The sequence below is a fragment of the Mobula birostris genome, chromosome 10, assembly GCF_030028105.1.
Source record: "Mobula birostris isolate sMobBir1 chromosome 10, sMobBir1.hap1, whole genome shotgun sequence".
In the NCBI taxonomy this organism is placed as follows: Eukaryota; Metazoa; Chordata; class Chondrichthyes; order Myliobatiformes; family Myliobatidae; genus Mobula; species Mobula birostris.
Window position 1 is genome coordinate 103,199,579 of NC_092379.1, and position 18,238 is coordinate 103,217,816.

Consider the following 18,238-nt stretch of genomic DNA (forward strand, 5'->3'; position numbering starts at 1 on the left):
ATGCACAATTCGATGGAGTCCAAGATGGATAGTTCTATCGGTGATCAATGAAAAGGAGTTCACGCCGTGAGTACATGGATACCTTCAGCTTTAGGAAGATCTGAGCTCCAACTTTGTGCATATTTGACTATTTTAATTATAATGGGCCGTTTTATTTGTTTTCCTTTTTCTCCCCCTTTAATTACTGCTTGATTAAGTGACATTCATAAACACATTTTTCTTATAATTCTATGCAGTGTACCATCTGTTATTTCTTGCTGAAGGGCAACTGCAAGTGGGCAACATTTACACAGTATTCTCTCAGATTAGGGTGGAGGTGTGGGTTGAAACATCGCGGCTCTCTTGGTATGGTGGAACCGGAGTCATATCGACCATAGATAAGAGTGAGGTCACGTATTTTGGAAGTACAAATAAAGGTAGGACATAGACAATGAACTGTGGGATCTTGGTGTGTATGGCCAAGGATCCCTGAAAATGGCAAGGTGTGTAAGAAACCACCCTGGATACTCATCTTCATTTGCTAGGACACAGAATGCCACAGAGTTTAAGCTACAATTATAAAACATTGATTTGACCAGAACTGAAGTACTGTGTGCATTTCTGGTCACCTCACCACAGGAAGTATGTGAGCACAGAGGAGATTGAACAAAATTTTTCAGTTTTAAAGAGAGACTGAATCAGTTACTTTTGTTTTCCTTTGGCCAAGGAAACGGAGGGGTGACCTGACGAAGATATACAATTTGATGAGGAGCATAGATTGGGGAGATATTAAGAAATTCAAAGCATCTAAGTTAATGGCCATTAGGGGATGCGGAAAAGAATGGGTCCCAGAAAAGACCCCCCCTCATGATACCAGAATGATAAGTTAACATTTACTCTGATGCAACATCTTTACTCCTCCAGATTTGAGTAGAGGTGTGTCAGACAGCACAGGTTTAAGCTAAGTGTTCTTAAGTTTAGAGGTGACTGGGAAGAAATTTTTCCCATCAAGAGGGTAGTTGGAAGTTAGAATGTACTCCCTCAATATCGACAGTCAGTGTGGATTCAGTGAGCCAAAGGGCTTATGCCTCTGTGACTGATGAGGCACTGGAAAAGGTATTCCTACTACAAGTACCAGGTTGAGCACTCAAATTACTAAGGTAAAGGAGACCAGAAGTCAAGTACTGAGAAATGTGATTAGTACTCGGTGAACTGATGGACCTGTTTTCTGTGACTGTGTAACCATTAGAACAGATGAACTAAGTCACAATAAATAATAATAATAATACTTTATTATCCCAAGAGGGAAAGACTTCCGTTACAGCAGCAACATTTTAAAACACACTTAGCAGTGTGCAGACTTAATAATACAGAATATACCCAATAATAATTTACCAATGTGCAATAATTTGCAATAATGTGTGATAATCATTTACAAAATAATAAAACAGAGACCATTCTATGATGATGTGTGTTTTCCTGTTGCACAGAGATGAACTGTTGTTACAGGAGCAATTTGAATCTAAATAGTTTTCATAAACACACAATGATTCTTTGAAGAAATACAGTCTGAAGTTACATGAAACAGGGATGCAGAAATCACAGAAGCTCTGATAGGTACAAATCAGTCGCATAAAGTGGCTGAAAAATTGTAAAAAAAAAAGGCGGAGAAACTTGAAATCAAAAGGAGGGTAATAAAATGGATTTTAAAACTGCCTGGAAGCAAGGAGACTGTCTGGGAGTAAAGGCTACTTCATCTATCTAATTAGAAGATGTAGTATCCTATGGGACCTTCTTCCAGGACTCATTTTTTTCTTCATTCCAAAAACCAGGAATTGAGGAATGGAATGCCTCCATTTATCATTTTAAATAATGGATGAACAGTGGAGAGCATCTTGATATTAGTAATAAGGGTCATAGTTCTGTGATCATGAGTCACCAGAACATTTCTTATGTACTCCCTTGTGTTCTTGTCTGCTTATGGTTAAGTGCAGAACATATTGGTGGTATATAGCTTTTCATCTTAAGTGTCCTGGACTCTTGGCAAACTTGTCAGGTAATTAAAGTGCTCGGTCCTCTCCATTTAATGTTAACTTGTAACATGCGGTAAGGTTTCACTGCTGATGTAATGGCTTCTCTGTAATGTTCCACTGCTAAGGTAATGGTTTCTCTGTAGCAGAAGTATTTGGGTTATGACTAGAGATAACAGGGCATGCTAGCCAATGAGCGGGATGTTGTTCTTTGTGTGTCTGGGAGCTGGGAGTTCACGGTCTTTTGCCGGGGAGAGATGAGGAGAGAAGATGTGAATGGAGAGAGTTGGTAGACCACCAGATGAAGTGGACTTGGAGCGAGGGTCCGAAGGTCAGCGACGATCGGAGGAGGTCGATGGTGGACAAACAGCCTTATCAGTGAGCTCCCACATTGCACATTAGACTGTTTCATGAAAATGGGCCCTTTTATTTTTCCCCTGTTTTCTTTACTAACCATATAGTCAAAATAAGAATTATAAAGCTCAATCATTTAAATCACATATTGTGTACTGTTTGTTATTTCATAGTACTGATTTGTAACAGGGGACACATCGTGCAGCATCCACCCAAACAAGATTTCTTAAGTTTGGCCGGGCCAGCGGCTATCATCCCCATATTAAGCTGCTAGCCAAAGCGAGAGTTACACTGCAATAAGGAAAAGTGACAAACACATCTCAGTCAACTGCTCTTTTCACATATAAAGTGCAGATGGTCTTGCTGGACCAATGTCTCATCCCAAAGCCTGAAAAGAATATATCGTATGAAAGCTCAGTGCTGTTTTGACCTTCAGATTTAAAGAGCCTCGAGGCTGCTTGCAAGTCAAATTCGCAGGCGTTGGTCGAATTCAAGTCTGTGTGTTTGCAGGGAAGCAGAGCTGACAAAGAAAGACCTCTGCTGTGGAGGTGTCACGTTCTACGAAGGCAGGTGCTCAATCGAAAAATGAAACTTGTAAATGTGTTGATGATGTCTGAAAGTGCCAATTTTGGCTGTGTGCAATCTGCTCTTTACCTGGTTAATACAACAGTGGAAAGAGTGAAAAAGATTTCCACTTCCACAACCGTGTTGGCAGCAAACAGTAATTCAGAAATAATCATCAACTCTTCAGAAAAACATAGAACATAGAAAATAAAATAGTACAGCACAGTACAGGCTCTTCAGCCCACAATGTTGTGCTGACCCTCAAACCCTGCCTCCCATATAAGCCCCCACCTTAAATTCCTCCATATACCTGTCTAGTAGTCTCTTAAACTTCACTAGTGTATCTGCCTCCACCACTGACTCAGGCAGTGCATTCCATGCACCAACCACTCTCTGAGTAAAAAACCGTCCTCTAATATCCCCCTTGAACTTCCCACCCCTTACCTTAAAGACATGTCCTCTTGTCTTGAGCAGTGATGCCCTGGGGAAGAAGCGCTGGCTATCCACTATCAATTCCTCTCATTATCTTGTACACCTCTATCATGTCTCCTCTCATCCTCCTTCTCTCCAAAGAATAAAGCCCTAGCTCCCTTAATCTCTGATCATAATGCATACTCTCTAAACCAGGCAGCATCCTGGTAAATCTCCTCTATACCCTTTCCAATGCTTCCACATCCTTCCTATAGCGAGGCAACCAGAACTGGACACAGTACTCCAAGCGTGGCCTAACCAGAGTTTTATAGAGCTGCATCATTACATCACGACTCTTAAACTCTATCCCTTGACTTATGAAAGCTAACACCCCATAAGCTTTCTTAACTACCCTATCCACCTGTGAGGCAACTTTCAGGGATCTGTGGACATGTACCCCCAGATCCCTCTGCTCCTCCACACTACCAAGTATCCTGCCATTTACTTTGTACTCTGCCTTGGAGTTTGTCCTCCCAAAGTGTACCATCTCACACTTCTCCAGGTTGAACTCCATCTGCCACTTCTCAGCCCACTTCTGCATCTTATCAATGTCTCTCTGCAACCTTTGACAATCCTCTACACTATCTACAACACCACCAACCTTTGTGTTGTCTGCAAACTTGCCAACCCACCCTTCTACCCCCACATCCAGGTCGTTAATAAAAATTATGAAAAGTAGAAGTCCCAGAACAGATCCCTGTGGGACACCACTAGTCACAATCCTCCAATCTGAATGTACCCCCTCCACCACCGCCCTCTGCCTTCTGCAGGCAAGCCAATTCTGAATCCACCTGGCTAAACTTCCCTGGATCCCATGCCTTCTGACTTTCTGAATAAGCCTAGCATGTGGAACCTTGTCAAATGCCTTACTAAAATCCATATAGATCACATCCACTACACTATCCTCATCTATATGCCTGGTCACCTCCTCAAAGAACTCTATCAGGTTTGCTAGACACGATCTGCCCTTCACAAAGCCATGCTGACTGTCCCTGATCAGACCATGATTCTCTAAATGCCCACAGATCCTATCTCTAAGAATCTTTTCCAACAGCTTTCCCACCACAGACGTAAGGCTCACTGGTCTATAATTAGCCGGACTATCCCTACTACCTTTTTTGAACAAGGGGACAACATTCGCCTCCCTCCAATCCTCCGGTACCATTCCCGTGGACAACGAGGACATAAAGATCCTAGCCAGAGGCTCAGCAATCTCTTCCCTCGCCTTGTGGGGCAGCCTGGGGAATATTCCATCAGGCCTCGGGGACTTATCTGTCCTAATGTATTTTAACAACTCCAACACCTCCTCTCCCTTAACATCAACATGCTCCAGAACATCAACCTCACTCATATGATCCTCACCATCATCAAGTTCCCTCTCATTGGTGAATACCGAAGAGAAGTATTCAATGAGGACCTCACTCACTTCCACAGCCTCCAGGCACATCTTCCCACCTTTATCTCTAATCAGTCCTACCTTCACTCCTGTCATCCTTTTGTTCTTCACATAATTGAAGAATGTCTTGGGGTTTTCCTTTACCCTACTTGCCAAGGCCTTCTCATGCCCCCTTCTTGCTCTTCTCAGCCCCTTCTTAAGCTCCTTTCTTGCTTCCCTATATTCCTCAATAGACCCATCTGATCCTTGCTTCCTAAACCTCATGTATGCTGCCTTCTTCCACCTGACTAGATTTTCCACCTCACTTGTCACCCATGGTTCCTTCTTCCTCACCGGGACAAATTTATCCCTAACATCCTGCAAGAGATCTCTAAACATCGACCACATGTCATAGTACATTTCCCTGCAAAAACATCATCCCAATTCACACCTGCAAGTTCTAGCCTTATAGCCTCATAATCTGCCTTTCCCCAATTAAAAATGTTCTTGTCCTCTCTGATTCTATCCTTTTCCATGATAATTATAAAGGCCAGGGAGCAGTGGTCACTGTCCCCCAGATGCTTACCCACTGAGAGATCTGTGACCTGACCTGGTTCATTACCAAGTACGAGATCTAGTATAGCATTCCCCCTAGTCGGCCTGTCCACATACTGTGACAGGAATCTGTCCTGGACACACTTAACAAACTCCGCCCCATCTAAACCCTTGGAACTAATCAGGTGCCAATCAATATTAGGGAAGTTAAAGTCACCCATGATAACAACCCTGTTATTTTTGCACCTTCCCAAAATCTGCTCAACATGAGTAAAGCATAAACAAAGGGCAAGAAAATAACATACAGAAAGTTCAGTGCCAAAATAGTAAATGCACAGAAAATGTTTCAATACTAACAACCATGCTTTAATGATAAAAACTGGCCATTATAGTCGAGCAGATTCTACAAGGCTGAAAAAAGACCTGCTCATAATCAAATGAGGATTCAGAATATATCTCATGACTCTTGAATGAGACTAAGTTTTACAGTCAAAATACAAGGTGTGCTTGTCTAAAGTGGACTCTGCTTTCTGTCTTAAAATTATTTACAGTAATTAGGAATCCGCACAGGATGGTGCTTTCTGTTTACACATGATACACACCACTAACAAAGCCACATTCACCAAGAACTACATTAAATCTGCAGCTCTCTTTGAAAAAAGGAAACAAGACCTTTTGGACCCATTCTTGAGGAACATTTCTTACAAACAATATAACCCTGGGCAATTTGAGGCTAGAGTTGAACTAAACCATTTAAAAAAGTTTTTGCTTAATGATAATAAAATGTTAAACCATTACAGTCCATTCATTAACACTGAGCAAGATGGAGAAATAATTTTTTCAATGAAGTAATGGGAAATATTGAAAACGTTAGGCCAAATTCACAAGAAAATTATCACATTCACTGAAAAAAAGACAAAAATTAATAAAGAACTTAAGAGGGAAATATTAGAACAAAATGACGTAAAAGTTGGTTAGAAATAATATAAGGGGTCGAAAATTGCATCACCAGTAGTATATCTTAGAGCCAAGGGTATTCATGGTAGAATAAAGAGAATAGGATCTCTGACTGCCAGGGTTGGAGGAATTGAATGTTTTTGAAGGACATTGCATAGCTTGGGATTTTACAGAGGTAAGAAACAATCGTATATGATGAAGAAAAAAAAAATGGGATTCTTATCTCTTTAAGGTTGGAATGAACAATGTTGTTACGAATAATCTGTCTCAGCCTTAAATCCTGCCAGAGAAGTAGATAGAATCACAATCCAGGAAGGGAATTTGAGTTCCTTGTTACGTAATGCCTAATGGGATTAAGAGCGAGGGAATAGCCTGATCAGAGGAATGTTAAAAGACAGGAAACAAAAAACAGGAGTAAACAGTTGTCAATTTCAGGTTGGTAGGCTATTTACTGGTTATCTGCCACAGGGACCAGTAATGGCCTCTCTGCCAAGGACAATCTGTGTCAGTGGCTTAGATTAAAGGACAGAATACAAGTTTATTGCTCACATAAAGCCAGGTAGGAAAACAAACTTTGAAGATGAACGTAGAACATTACAGCACTGTACTGGCCCTTCATTCCACAATGTTGTGCCGACCTGTATAAACCTCCTCCATGATTTTATTTTTCTTATTTCCATGTATCTACCAAGATTTTTAATGACATTTCCTGTACACAAGTGTAAGGAGAACGAAATAATTGTTACTCTGGATCTGATGCAGCCCAAAAAAAACCCCCACAGAGGATAAAGGACACAATAATAATGATAATAAACACACAATATAAATACATCAGATAGCTTATACACAAATATTGATTGAAAGTCGGTAAGTGAGATGTGGCTGTACATAAGGCGATGGATAGGAAATAAAGTCGTGGTGGAGTTAGTGGATGGAAGTATTGATCAGTCTTACTGCTTGGGGAAAGTACTGTTTTTGAGTTTGGTGGTCCTGATGTGGATAATGCCCAAGTACAGAGAGAGAATCCGCAGATGTTGGATACTACCTAGTCCAGCTCCTGATGGGAGTGGGCCAAATGGTCCATGAGCAGGGTGTATGGGATTTCTCACGATGTTAGTGGCCCATTTCTGGCTCCTTTCTGTGTATATGCCCTTGATCTTTGGGATTGCTTTTGGAGAAGGTTAGACCTGTACAAAAGGGTCGAGTTACCCCTGAACCTGAGGGGGACCAATATCATTCTGGGCAGTTTGCAAGGACTGTTGGGGAGGGTTTAAACTAATTTGGCAGGAGGCAAAAAGTGGGAATAAAGGAAGCCTTTTCTGATTAGCTGCTTGTGACTAGTGGTGCACCACAGGGGTTGGCATTGGACCTGCCTTTTTTTTAAAATGTTGTATGTCAATGATTTGGATGACAGAATTGATGACTTTGTGGCTAAGTTTGTGGATGATACATAGATAGGTGATGGGACAGATAGTGTTGAGGAAACAGGGAGGCTGCAGGACAAACAGATTAGGAGAATGGGCAAAATGGCAGATGGAATACAGTGTTGGGAGGTGTATGATCATGCACTTTGGTAGAAGGAACAAAAGCGTAGACTATTTTCTAAATGGAGAAAATTCAAAAATCTTATGTGCCAATGGATTTGGAGTCCTCGCGCAGGACTCCCTATAGGTTAACTTGCAGGCTGAGTGAGTACTGAGAAAGGCAAATGCAATTTTAGCAGTCATTTCGTGAGGACTAGAATATTAAAACAAGGATGTAATGCTGAGGCTTTATAAGGTATTGGCAAGGCTTCACTTAGAATACTGTGAGCAGTTTTGAGTCCCTTATCTATGAAACGATGTGCTAACACTGAAGAGGAAATTCACAAAACTGTTCTGGGAATGAGAGGCTCACTGTACGAGCAGCGTTTGATGACTCTGGGCCTTCACTCGGTGGGATGAGGGGGGTGATCTCAATGAAACCTATTTAATGTTGGAAGGCCTAGATAGAATGGATGTGGAGAGGACATTTCTTATAGTGCGGGAGTCTAGGATCAGAGGGCACAACCTCAGAAAAGGGGGATGTCCATTTAGAACGGAGATGAGGAGAAACTTCTATAGCCAGAGTGTGGTGATTCTGTGAAATTTGCTGCCACAGCTGGCTGTGGAGGTCAGGTCATTGAGTTTACTAAAAGGCAAAAGCTGATGGATTGTTGATAAATCAAGGAGAGAAAAATTATGGGGAGCAGGCAGAAGAATGAAGTTGAGAAGAAAATAGATCAACCCTGATCAAATGACGAGCAGACTCAATGGGCCGAAAAGCCTAATTCTGATCTTATGTCTTATGAAGGGTTGGCTGGTGCCAGTGATGGTTGGGCAATTATGACTACCGATTGTAGAGCCTTACTGTCCACCACAGTGATGCAGCTTGTTAGGATGCTCTCTACTTCACATTTGGAGAATGAAGTGATATGAATGTGCAAAGTCCAGCTACCTTCAGCCATCTCAGAAAGAAGAGACATTGGTGAGCTTTCTTGACTGTGTAGGATGTGTTCTGGGACCATGTGATGTGCACTCCCAGGAGTTTGAAAATGCTTGCAGTTTCCCCTGCTGTGTTGCTGATGTAAAGGATGGGTGTGAGTGGTGTGAGTTCTCTTGAAGTCAATAACAATCTCCTTTGTTTTGCCGAAATTACTAAAGAGTTTGTTTGTAATCTACGACAACCTTCTACATCATTCACAACATCCAGTCTTCATGTCATCTTCAAACTTACTAACTCACACCCACTCTTCCACTTCCTCAACCAACTCATTTATAAAAGCCACGAGAGCAGTGGTCCCAGAACAGATCCCCGCAGGGCACCACTTCTCACTGACCTCCATCTACTACTGCCGTTTGCTTTCTGTGAGCAAGTCAATTCTGAATCGATACAGCAAAGTTTCCCCGCCTCATGACTTTCTGGATGAGCCTACCATGGGAACCTTGTCAAATGTCTTACGAAAATCCATATACTCTACCTTCATAAATCTGTTTTGCCACCTCCTCAAAAATCTCAATCAGGATCATGAGGCAAGACCTCAATTCACAAAGCCATGCTAACCCTAATAAGGTTATGCTTCTCAAAATGCTCAGAAATACTCTCCCTAAAATCCTGTCTTTTAGTTTGGCCATCAATGATGTAAAACTTGATGGTTATAAAGCCCAGGATTATCCCCATTACATTTCCTGAACAACAGAGCAACTTTTGCCAAGATTCAATCCATCATCATGCCTCAGCAATCTATTCCCTTGCTTCCCATAGTAACCTGGATCCTATTCTATCCAGCCTGAGGACTTAACTACCCTGGTGTTTTTCCGAAGCTCCAGCATTACCTGTTTCTTAAGTGCAACATGCTGCAGTGCACTAGCCTGCTCTATGCTGACCTCACATTCATCAAGGTTCCCCTCCCTGGTGATCACTGCAGCAAAATATCCATTAGGGTCCTACCCTACCTGCTCTGCCTCTAGGCATATTTCCCCCTTTATCCCTAAGTGGTCCTACCTTCTCTTTTTATGTGTTCTTCACATAAATGTGATTTTCCTTAATCCTACTTGCTAAGGCCTTCTCATGTTCCCTTCCTGCTCCAAGTCCCTTCTTAAACTCCTTCCTGGCTATCTTAGAATTCTCAAGAGCCCTGTCTAACCTTTGTTTCCTAGAGCTTAAGTTTCTCTTGACTAAATATTCCACCTCCCTTATCAACCATTGTTCCTCCACACCACCATCCTTTTCCCCATCTCAGAGGGACAAACACATCCAGGACCCAATGCCACTGCTCCCTAAAAACCTCCATATTCCTGTTGTACATTTCTCTGAGAACATCCGTTCGCAATTTATGCTCCCAGGTTCTTGCCTAATACCATCCTAATTAGTCCTCTCCCAGTTAAATACCTTCCCATATTGCCTTGCCTATAGCTAAGCTATAGGTCAGGAAGATGTGGTGATTGTCTCTGAAAAGCTCACCCACTCAGTCATCTGACCAGATTCACTGTGTAGGTACTATAAAAGGTACTTCTAGTACTAGACTTAGAAATGTGGCTCTTTACTGATGTAGCCAGGCTAGAGAGTGAACAAGGCAGCAGCAGATGGAAAATGATGCAGGAAAATATAGGATTTTTGACTTAGCTAGGATGAGAAGAAAAAGAGAAAATGTTTAAATTGTGAGGAACTAGTACATGTTAGCACACAAGCCACGTCAGGAAAATTAACATGCAGAAACAGGAGGATACCAGAAGCACAATTAATATATGGTCTTTATTGCAAGGAGGTTAGAATGAGAAAAAGAAATATTGTGCAGTTGGACATTGTCTTCTTGAATTATGGAGAAATGTGCACATGCTGCCCGTACTACAGAAAGAATACATTTGCCTCAGAGGTAATGCAGCACAGTTTCACTACAGTAATTTCTAGCACGAGGGGCTAGAGCAGGATAAGATGGCCTGGGATATGCCAGTACTCAGTGGAGTGTAGAAGAATGTTCAGAACAACAAGGGGAATTCTGCAATCCTGCTCTTCTAGTGAGGAGCAATGCTCATTAAGATTGCTTTCTGGGGCCAGCTGGTGGCGCAATGACATCGGTGCCGGACCCGGGAGCGGAGGTCCCCGAGTTCGAAACTAGTCGGGTCCGCCCCCAAGTATGCTTTCCATCCATGCCGGGTTGAGTGTCTAGATCGCAACTCGACCTCGTAAAATAAAGAGAAAATACTGTGAAAAATGTCTGTGTGAGGAATGGCACGCCACACAGTCTCTCTCTCTCTCTCTCGCTCTGCGCCTTGTAAAAAAAAAGGCATGAAAAATCCATCATCACGGACACGCAGACGCACATGCACAGACTTGCATGCACGCAGGCACATGCCAAAAAAAAGACTGCTTTCCGGCAACTGCAAAGGCAAGTTATTATTTAATTGTTCGTAGAAGATATTCTATATCTCAATGTTATAAATGCCCAATTTTAGACTCTTTTCAGAGCTGAGAACAATAGAATTCTTGGACACTTAGGAAATCGCACAAGGAAATTGGGCAGCAAGTGGGCAATTCTGACCACTGAGTGATGGAAAAGACTCAAAGAACCAGAAGCTCTACTCTTAACAATATTATATTCTATTTGTACAGATTTGATAGCTTTACTGCCCTTTCAAAAAATGTGAAGCAAATTGAAAAATCATGTGACTCAATTCACTGACATTTCAGCAGAAGTTTTCACTTACCGTTTCTTGCTGGGTATGACACCAATCTGCTCACTTTCACCATGAGGTGTAACAAGTCGTGCTTGCCACCATTCATCATCAGAGGCATTAATGACATGTAAAATATCACCATACAAGAAGCTCAGTCCTTGGCTCGGCAGACAACTGTCCTTGGTCCTATCATAGTCAAAGAGAGCTCTAAAAAGAAAGATAAAAGAAATTACAAGTTCAGAAGATACAGGAAATTATGCAACAGTCACTGAGGAAATTATCCAAAACCTATAAACGTGAAGTAATAGTACACCTTGTAACTCTGTCCATGGACTCAAGTTTAACCCCAATGAACAATAACTATTTATAGCCACCAGTCTTTATGAGCCAAGATCAACAAGGAAGCATTCTCCAAAGCCTTGAATAAAGAAAAAATGCAATGAAGCAAGATTCAGAGCAGAAAAGATGCAGAGAAACAACCATGACTACCAATCTCACCTCATCCTGCCTACCCTAACCCTGCACCCTCAAGATAATCAAGTATTTCCAGCTGGGAACAGCACCTATATGAAGCCTTTCTCAAACAAAGAATGTCACAGATCACCATTAATTACCCAACTATAAATTCTAATATACCCTTAGTAATAACCTGCTTCTGAAATCCTGGTGAGCACTGCTCCTCACTAGAAGAGCTGGACTACAGAATTTCCCTCAGGGTTTTGAGCAGTATGTTCATGTAAGCACAACATTGGTTAAGTCAAAATAAAGCTCCCTCTGGAAACCGCATCAAGTATTTTAGATTAATTACAGTACAACTATGGATACAAAACAAAATGTCAGATAACAATACACCAGTGCGACCGTTTTTCCTGAGAATTACCACTGAGGAATGTTACAGGATGAGAAGGAAACAAATTCATTAAGCTTGGGGAGTAAGTCTGGAAGACAGGAAGTTGTTCAGCCTTTCCAACTTGTTCTATTGCTCAAGTACATCCTCCTTTACCTTTATCCCGTTTAAGGGTGAAAGGTGATATATTTAAGGGAAACCCGAGGGGGGAACTTCACTCAGAGGGTGGAATGACTGTGGAACGAGCTGCCAGTGAAAGTGGTGAATACGAGTTCAACTACAACATGTAAAAGAAGTTTGGTTTAATGCATGAATGGGAGGGGTATGGAAGACTGTGGTGCAGGTGCAGGTTGATGGGACCAGGCACAATAACAGTTCGGCATGGTCTAGACAGGGCAAAGGGTCTGCTCCTGTGCTGTAGAGCTCTACGACTCCATCACCCCTGAACAGATGAGATCTAATTCTATAAGGGAATTTCTAGTTAATTCCAGACATCCTACACCAAGAATAATCTCTGCCACATAACACTGAATTATCTCAATTGTGTCACCCCCTTTAGATCGTGTTACAGGAATCTTAATGTTTACAATGCAAGGTTTTTTATTCAGCTTTGCTCATGATTAACCCATTCAGCCCTTACAATTCTGTGCTGGAACCCTTGTAAAGACATATTTTCTGAGCTATGATGGCCAGAATCGAACACAATGGCCCAAAGAAGTGTAAGCACACTTCCAAGTGTCAGTTGTAAAATTTCCACAATTTTGAACTCCATCGCCCAGGAAATAAAAGTTAAGTTTTCATTTTAAAAATATTGTGTAGGCAGAGGGGATTAGTTAGGTTGCCCATTTGATTACAAATGTCATTGGATCAGCACAGCACTGTGGGCTGAAGGGCCTGTTTCTGTGCTGTACTATTCTATGTTTGTACCCATCCACTATTTTTGGATGATTTTTGTACTTGAACCCTTAATTATGTTTAGCTCTTTATTCCCTAGCTTTGTATGACTTAGAAAAATAGAGTTATAGAGACGTATGGCATGTAAACAGGCCTTTGTGCCCACTGAAACATCAAGCACTCACTTTCATTAAACCTACATTAACACTTTCGCCTTTTCATTACACATCACACCCATCTACACCCAAGGGCAGTTTACAGTGACTAATCTTATGTCATTGGAATGTGGGAGGAAGCTGGCATAACTGGAGGAAAGCTAAAAGATGACAGGGAGAACTGGCAAATTCCACATAGGCAGCAACTGAGGTCAGGATTGCAGCTGGGTTTCCGGCACCACTGTGCCATCCAAAATACTCTGATCCACTCTTCTTGCTTGGAACAATAGTTTCCTGATATGAAACACTATTTCCCATTACATTACCACTTATTTAATCATAAGACCATAAGAAATTGAAGCAGGAGTAGGCAATGTGTTTCCATGATCCTATTAAATATCATGGGTGTCCACAAACATTTCATGATGAAAAATTCCAAGATTCACATCACCTAAGTGACAAAATTTCTCATCAGATCCTGAAGTTCTAAATGGGTAACACTTAAATGGAGATTATACTCAAAGTCAGGACACACTGCTTACCTAACTGCACTGATAAACTCATTCTTAACTACAAAGGGTATTCGTCAATCTTAAATCAATATCTTGTCATAGGTCAGTACTCTCACTCCAAGAATCAACCAAGTGAACCTTTGCAACATTGCTCTTTTGCAAGTTTTAGTTCTGATCTACTTAAATATAGAGTACAACTCATCTGTTATTAATATTGCAAAAAGAAACAAATTCCAAGTGTGAGATAGAACCAGAGAGACATCACAGTCACATAAGAATAGTCCACACTTTGAATACCACCTACTGTTTAATTCAGTAAAATATGTATACAGGTGCTTCTAAGAACAAATGGACTCTGAAAACCTGTGAATAGGTTATGAATTTATGATTTCTAACATTTCACTCCAGAAGGAAATTATGCTTAAGAAGTCTGAAGAGCTAATTCCTACATTTAAAAAGATTAAAGCAAACCCATGGAACCAGAGACCTATTAAGTTGTCATGGATGTTATGAATTCCTGGGTTAAAGATATCAGAGAGAACTGCCTATAAAAAAAAATGGCACAGATTTCAAAACGGAAGGCCACATTTGATCAACCATTTTTTTAAAAAAAGTTAGCAGACAGGGTAGGCAAAGGTAGCACACTAGATACAATGCATATGAATGGCCAAAAATCTTTGACATGTATCAGTATTATGGACTCTTAGGAGGATAAATAATTAGCTAGCTGGACACAACACAGAAAACAGAAGGCAATAAAGGAAGTAGTTCAGACACAAAAGGTGGGAAGCTGTATTAACAACCAGGATTCACTATTTTTGTACATCAGGGTTTGAAAACTTGGCAAGGAGTAAGATGGCAAGTTATAAATAAACTGTAATAAAGTGGCAAAATAGCAAGATTATAAAAGATCAATTTAGAAAAATGTTAAGGGGTTATGTTTTAGCAAAAAAAGGACATACATTCCAGATCTATATAAGAAAAAGCAGCAGTTAGATGCACAAATTGATGAATGTGTTAATATAAACTAGTAATGTCACATACAAAATAGTGAGATTCATGATATCGAAAAACAATAATGTCAGATTAAATTTACTATGGTTAGACTATGAATAGATTATAAAGTAGAATATTATGTAAAAATTGCAAAAAATACCAGGAAAATACAAGGAATAATACCAAGCCTGAGAAGTTCTACCTATTAGGAAAGGAATGGATAGCTGGGCCTATTCTCCAAAAGAAGTTTCATATAATAAAAAATTTTAACATGATCAAAAACAATGTGGTACAGGAAGTGAAGATGATACCAATGCACTGGTAAACAAAGTAGGGACCATAAATACTCAAAAGCGAATGGGAATTCAATAGAATTTTACTAGAATGATGATTAAAATGTAAAATTTGTTGCAACAATGAATTGATTACATTGAAGAGAAGCTTGATAAAGGTACAAAAAAAAGAACAAAATGTTATCTGATTACATGGAAACTGGGAGAAAGCTATTCTACCACAACTACACTCATTTAGTCTATTTGTGCATTTCTATATGTTAATTGAACATTTACAATGAATTGAGACAGCGTCAGAAATGAGTGTTGTTACAGAGGTTGGTAGAATTCAGAAAATATAGGATTAGAAGAAAAGCTCAGAAACTTGTGAAGTCTGTCCTCAAAAGCCTGGCTCAACCTTAGACATTGGCCGAGGGAACAAATGGAGTTGGGTAGTTATCAAATTATTTTGGCAGGTGCATAAAACAATGGAATTGATCTTCTAAACACTTAAATGGATCATTAAAGATTGATCTTTTCTAAAGTTTTAGCCTGTGTCTATTAAACACTAAAACTGCTCTTATAGACCTCAAATTTCTACAGTTGAAACTCGAAATGGGAAATTCTAATTATTAAAACAGTTAAGTAATTAGACTAAAACCATGTTACAAATACATTTATCAATATCTCAATGATTTAAAGCTAGATTTTATTTCATGACACAAATGATAACACAGGCACATGAATTAACTGGGAATTCATTGGAAAAAAAGGCCCCATTTAATAAAGTCTTACCATCTTTATAAAACAGGCTCCCAAATGCAATGCCTATTATTATGACAATGCATAGCATTCAGTGCTAGCAGCAGCTCAAATCTACAAGATAAATGATCAGCTAGTGCTTTTATTGATTAGTGGTTGCTAAAATCATTATCCACTGGGATCCTTCAAGTATATCCAAGGGAAATTAACTGTCTTCACTGTATATAGAACTTACCGGACATAAAGTGATCGTTTTTCACTAGTCCGCAGGGAGCCAGATCCAGAACTCATACTGCTATTCATCATCTGTTCCCTAAGGTCATGGATTTTGGACTCAAAGCGACTGTACTCTGCATTAAATGAAAAAAAAGAATGAATCGCATATGTCTTTGCAGTAGAACAGAAGCAACTTGAACTGGCTGGGCTAGAGGGCAGGATATTTAAAATCGACAGTCTCTTCATTGGGACTTTGCTCCTAAATTCAATTAGCTCTATATTGAAGGCAGCTGAGTCATTGCCAAAAGAGAAGAAAGAGAATCAAAGTTAAAATATTTTCATGATGTGAGAACAATATTACAGATGCCAGCCTGTAGCAGCTAATTCCCCCAGGTAGAAACATCAACGCCAACTTTATCATTTCACTTGTTTACAAAATGTGGCCTTCGTTGACAGTTCACTGCCCACCTCCACATGGCCAAGAAGTGGTGTGCCACCTTTCTGAACGACTGAACTACTTTTGGTGAAGGTACCTACAAAGTGCTATTGACAAGAGGGTTCCAGCACATCGGCGGAGTGGCGGTGAATGACTAGCCACACATTTCCAAATGAGGATGGAAAAGCAACGTACAGGCTGCAGTGTTCTGTACACCCTCTGCCTTTGGAGTTGGCAGTGGAGGTTGCAGCTTTGGCAGGAGCTGTCAAAGCAGACTTGGGTACATTTTGATGATGCAGACTTTCAGCTGCTGAACTCTGCCAATGGAGAAAGTGAATGTGGAGAGCATCTTGCTCCCTATGGACAGAGGAAAGACCCTGTGGTGTCAGGTGCAGAATACCAGGTTATCTGATGTGCTCTTATAGCCTCAATATTATATAGCTGATACAACAGAGTTTCTGGTCAGCGGTGACCCAAAGCATATTGTTGATGGACGCTTGGTGATGGTGATGTCACTGAACTTAAAGAGTAAGTAGTTAGACAATGGCCTAAGCATAGAGACGGGAAGCCCGGAGGACCGTCCTGGAGTTGGAGGACTATCTGTGTGTGTGGTTGGGTGAATGGGAGACAGGAAAGGGGCTCGTTTTGCTGTTGTTGCTTACTGTGTTGTGTTGTGTGTTGATCTGGGGAGCATTGCGGGCAAGCTACGCTGGCGCCAGAATGCGTAGCGACACTTGTGTGTTACTCTCAGTACATTCTCAGGTTGCCTATGTTCATGAAAATGACACATTTCACAGTACGTTTCTGTGTACACGTGATAAATAAAACTGAATCTTTGATAGAGAATGTACTGGGGCAGGACTGGAAGGGAAGGGGGAAGGCACCAGAATAAAAAGCTGTGGCTAGGGGAAGGAGGACTAGTTAGGTGATAGTCCTGAAGAAGGGCCTCGGCCCAAAATGTTGAATGTTTATTAATTTCCATAGATGCTGCCTGACCTGTTGAATTCCTCCCGCATTTTGTGCATGTTTCTCTTAAGTGAGAAGCCTCAGACAGAGAACAAATGAAAGTAATCAACAAAACATTTTTAGCTTAGTCGAACTACTAAAAAGCATCACCATCATTATACAACTAAATGAATTAGATTCAATAAAAGTAAACTTATGATTTCCCAAATTCTAAGTGATACAAGTAGTCTGAAATTATACTTGTGTTCAGCTTCAAGTGGTCTATCATAGCCAGGAAAAAAAAATTCCTGAGGAAGCACACTTCGCAAACATTTGCTGTCCATTGTTATCAGTGAGTGAGTGCCACCTGGTAACGTCAAACAATTACTTCTACTGCTGAGCTGATGAATGAGAGCAGATTTATTGAGTTGTAATGAGATGAATTGGAATTGTCCTTTTTTTGTTAATAGGACATATCAGGGCAAGTTTCCACAATATTGGGTAGATACCAGTGTTGTAGGTGGAACAATTAGTTCTGAAGTACTACAGCTGGAATGTTTCTTGGTTACATGGCCTTTGCTGTATTTAGTGCTCAGTATCATGTGCAGCCAATCCATTTGGCTTGAAATAGGCAGCGGTGTTTATGGAGATCTCAGGAGCAACTAGAAATGGATTACCTATTTGGCACTTCTCACAGAATATTGCAAGCTTGTCTGTAGCATT

General features: G+C 40.7%; 1 protein-coding gene across 4 annotated transcripts in view; it reads right to left on the reverse strand.

The window, feature by feature from the left end:
• dlg3 (discs, large homolog 3 (Drosophila)) overlaps nucleotides 1-18,238 on the reverse strand; it is a 404,968-nt gene that overhangs the window by 42,520 nt on the left and 344,210 nt on the right. For all 4 annotated transcript variants that reach the window (XM_072270742.1, XM_072270744.1, XM_072270743.1 and 1 more), the window contains 2 exons: nucleotides 16,154-16,268; nucleotides 11,511-11,687 (listed from right to left, as the gene is read on the reverse strand). In XM_072270742.1, the coding sequence (XP_072126843.1) occupies nucleotides 11,511-11,687; nucleotides 16,154-16,268 (292 nt within the window). The remainder of the gene's footprint in view (nucleotides 1-11,510; nucleotides 11,688-16,153; nucleotides 16,269-18,238) is intronic.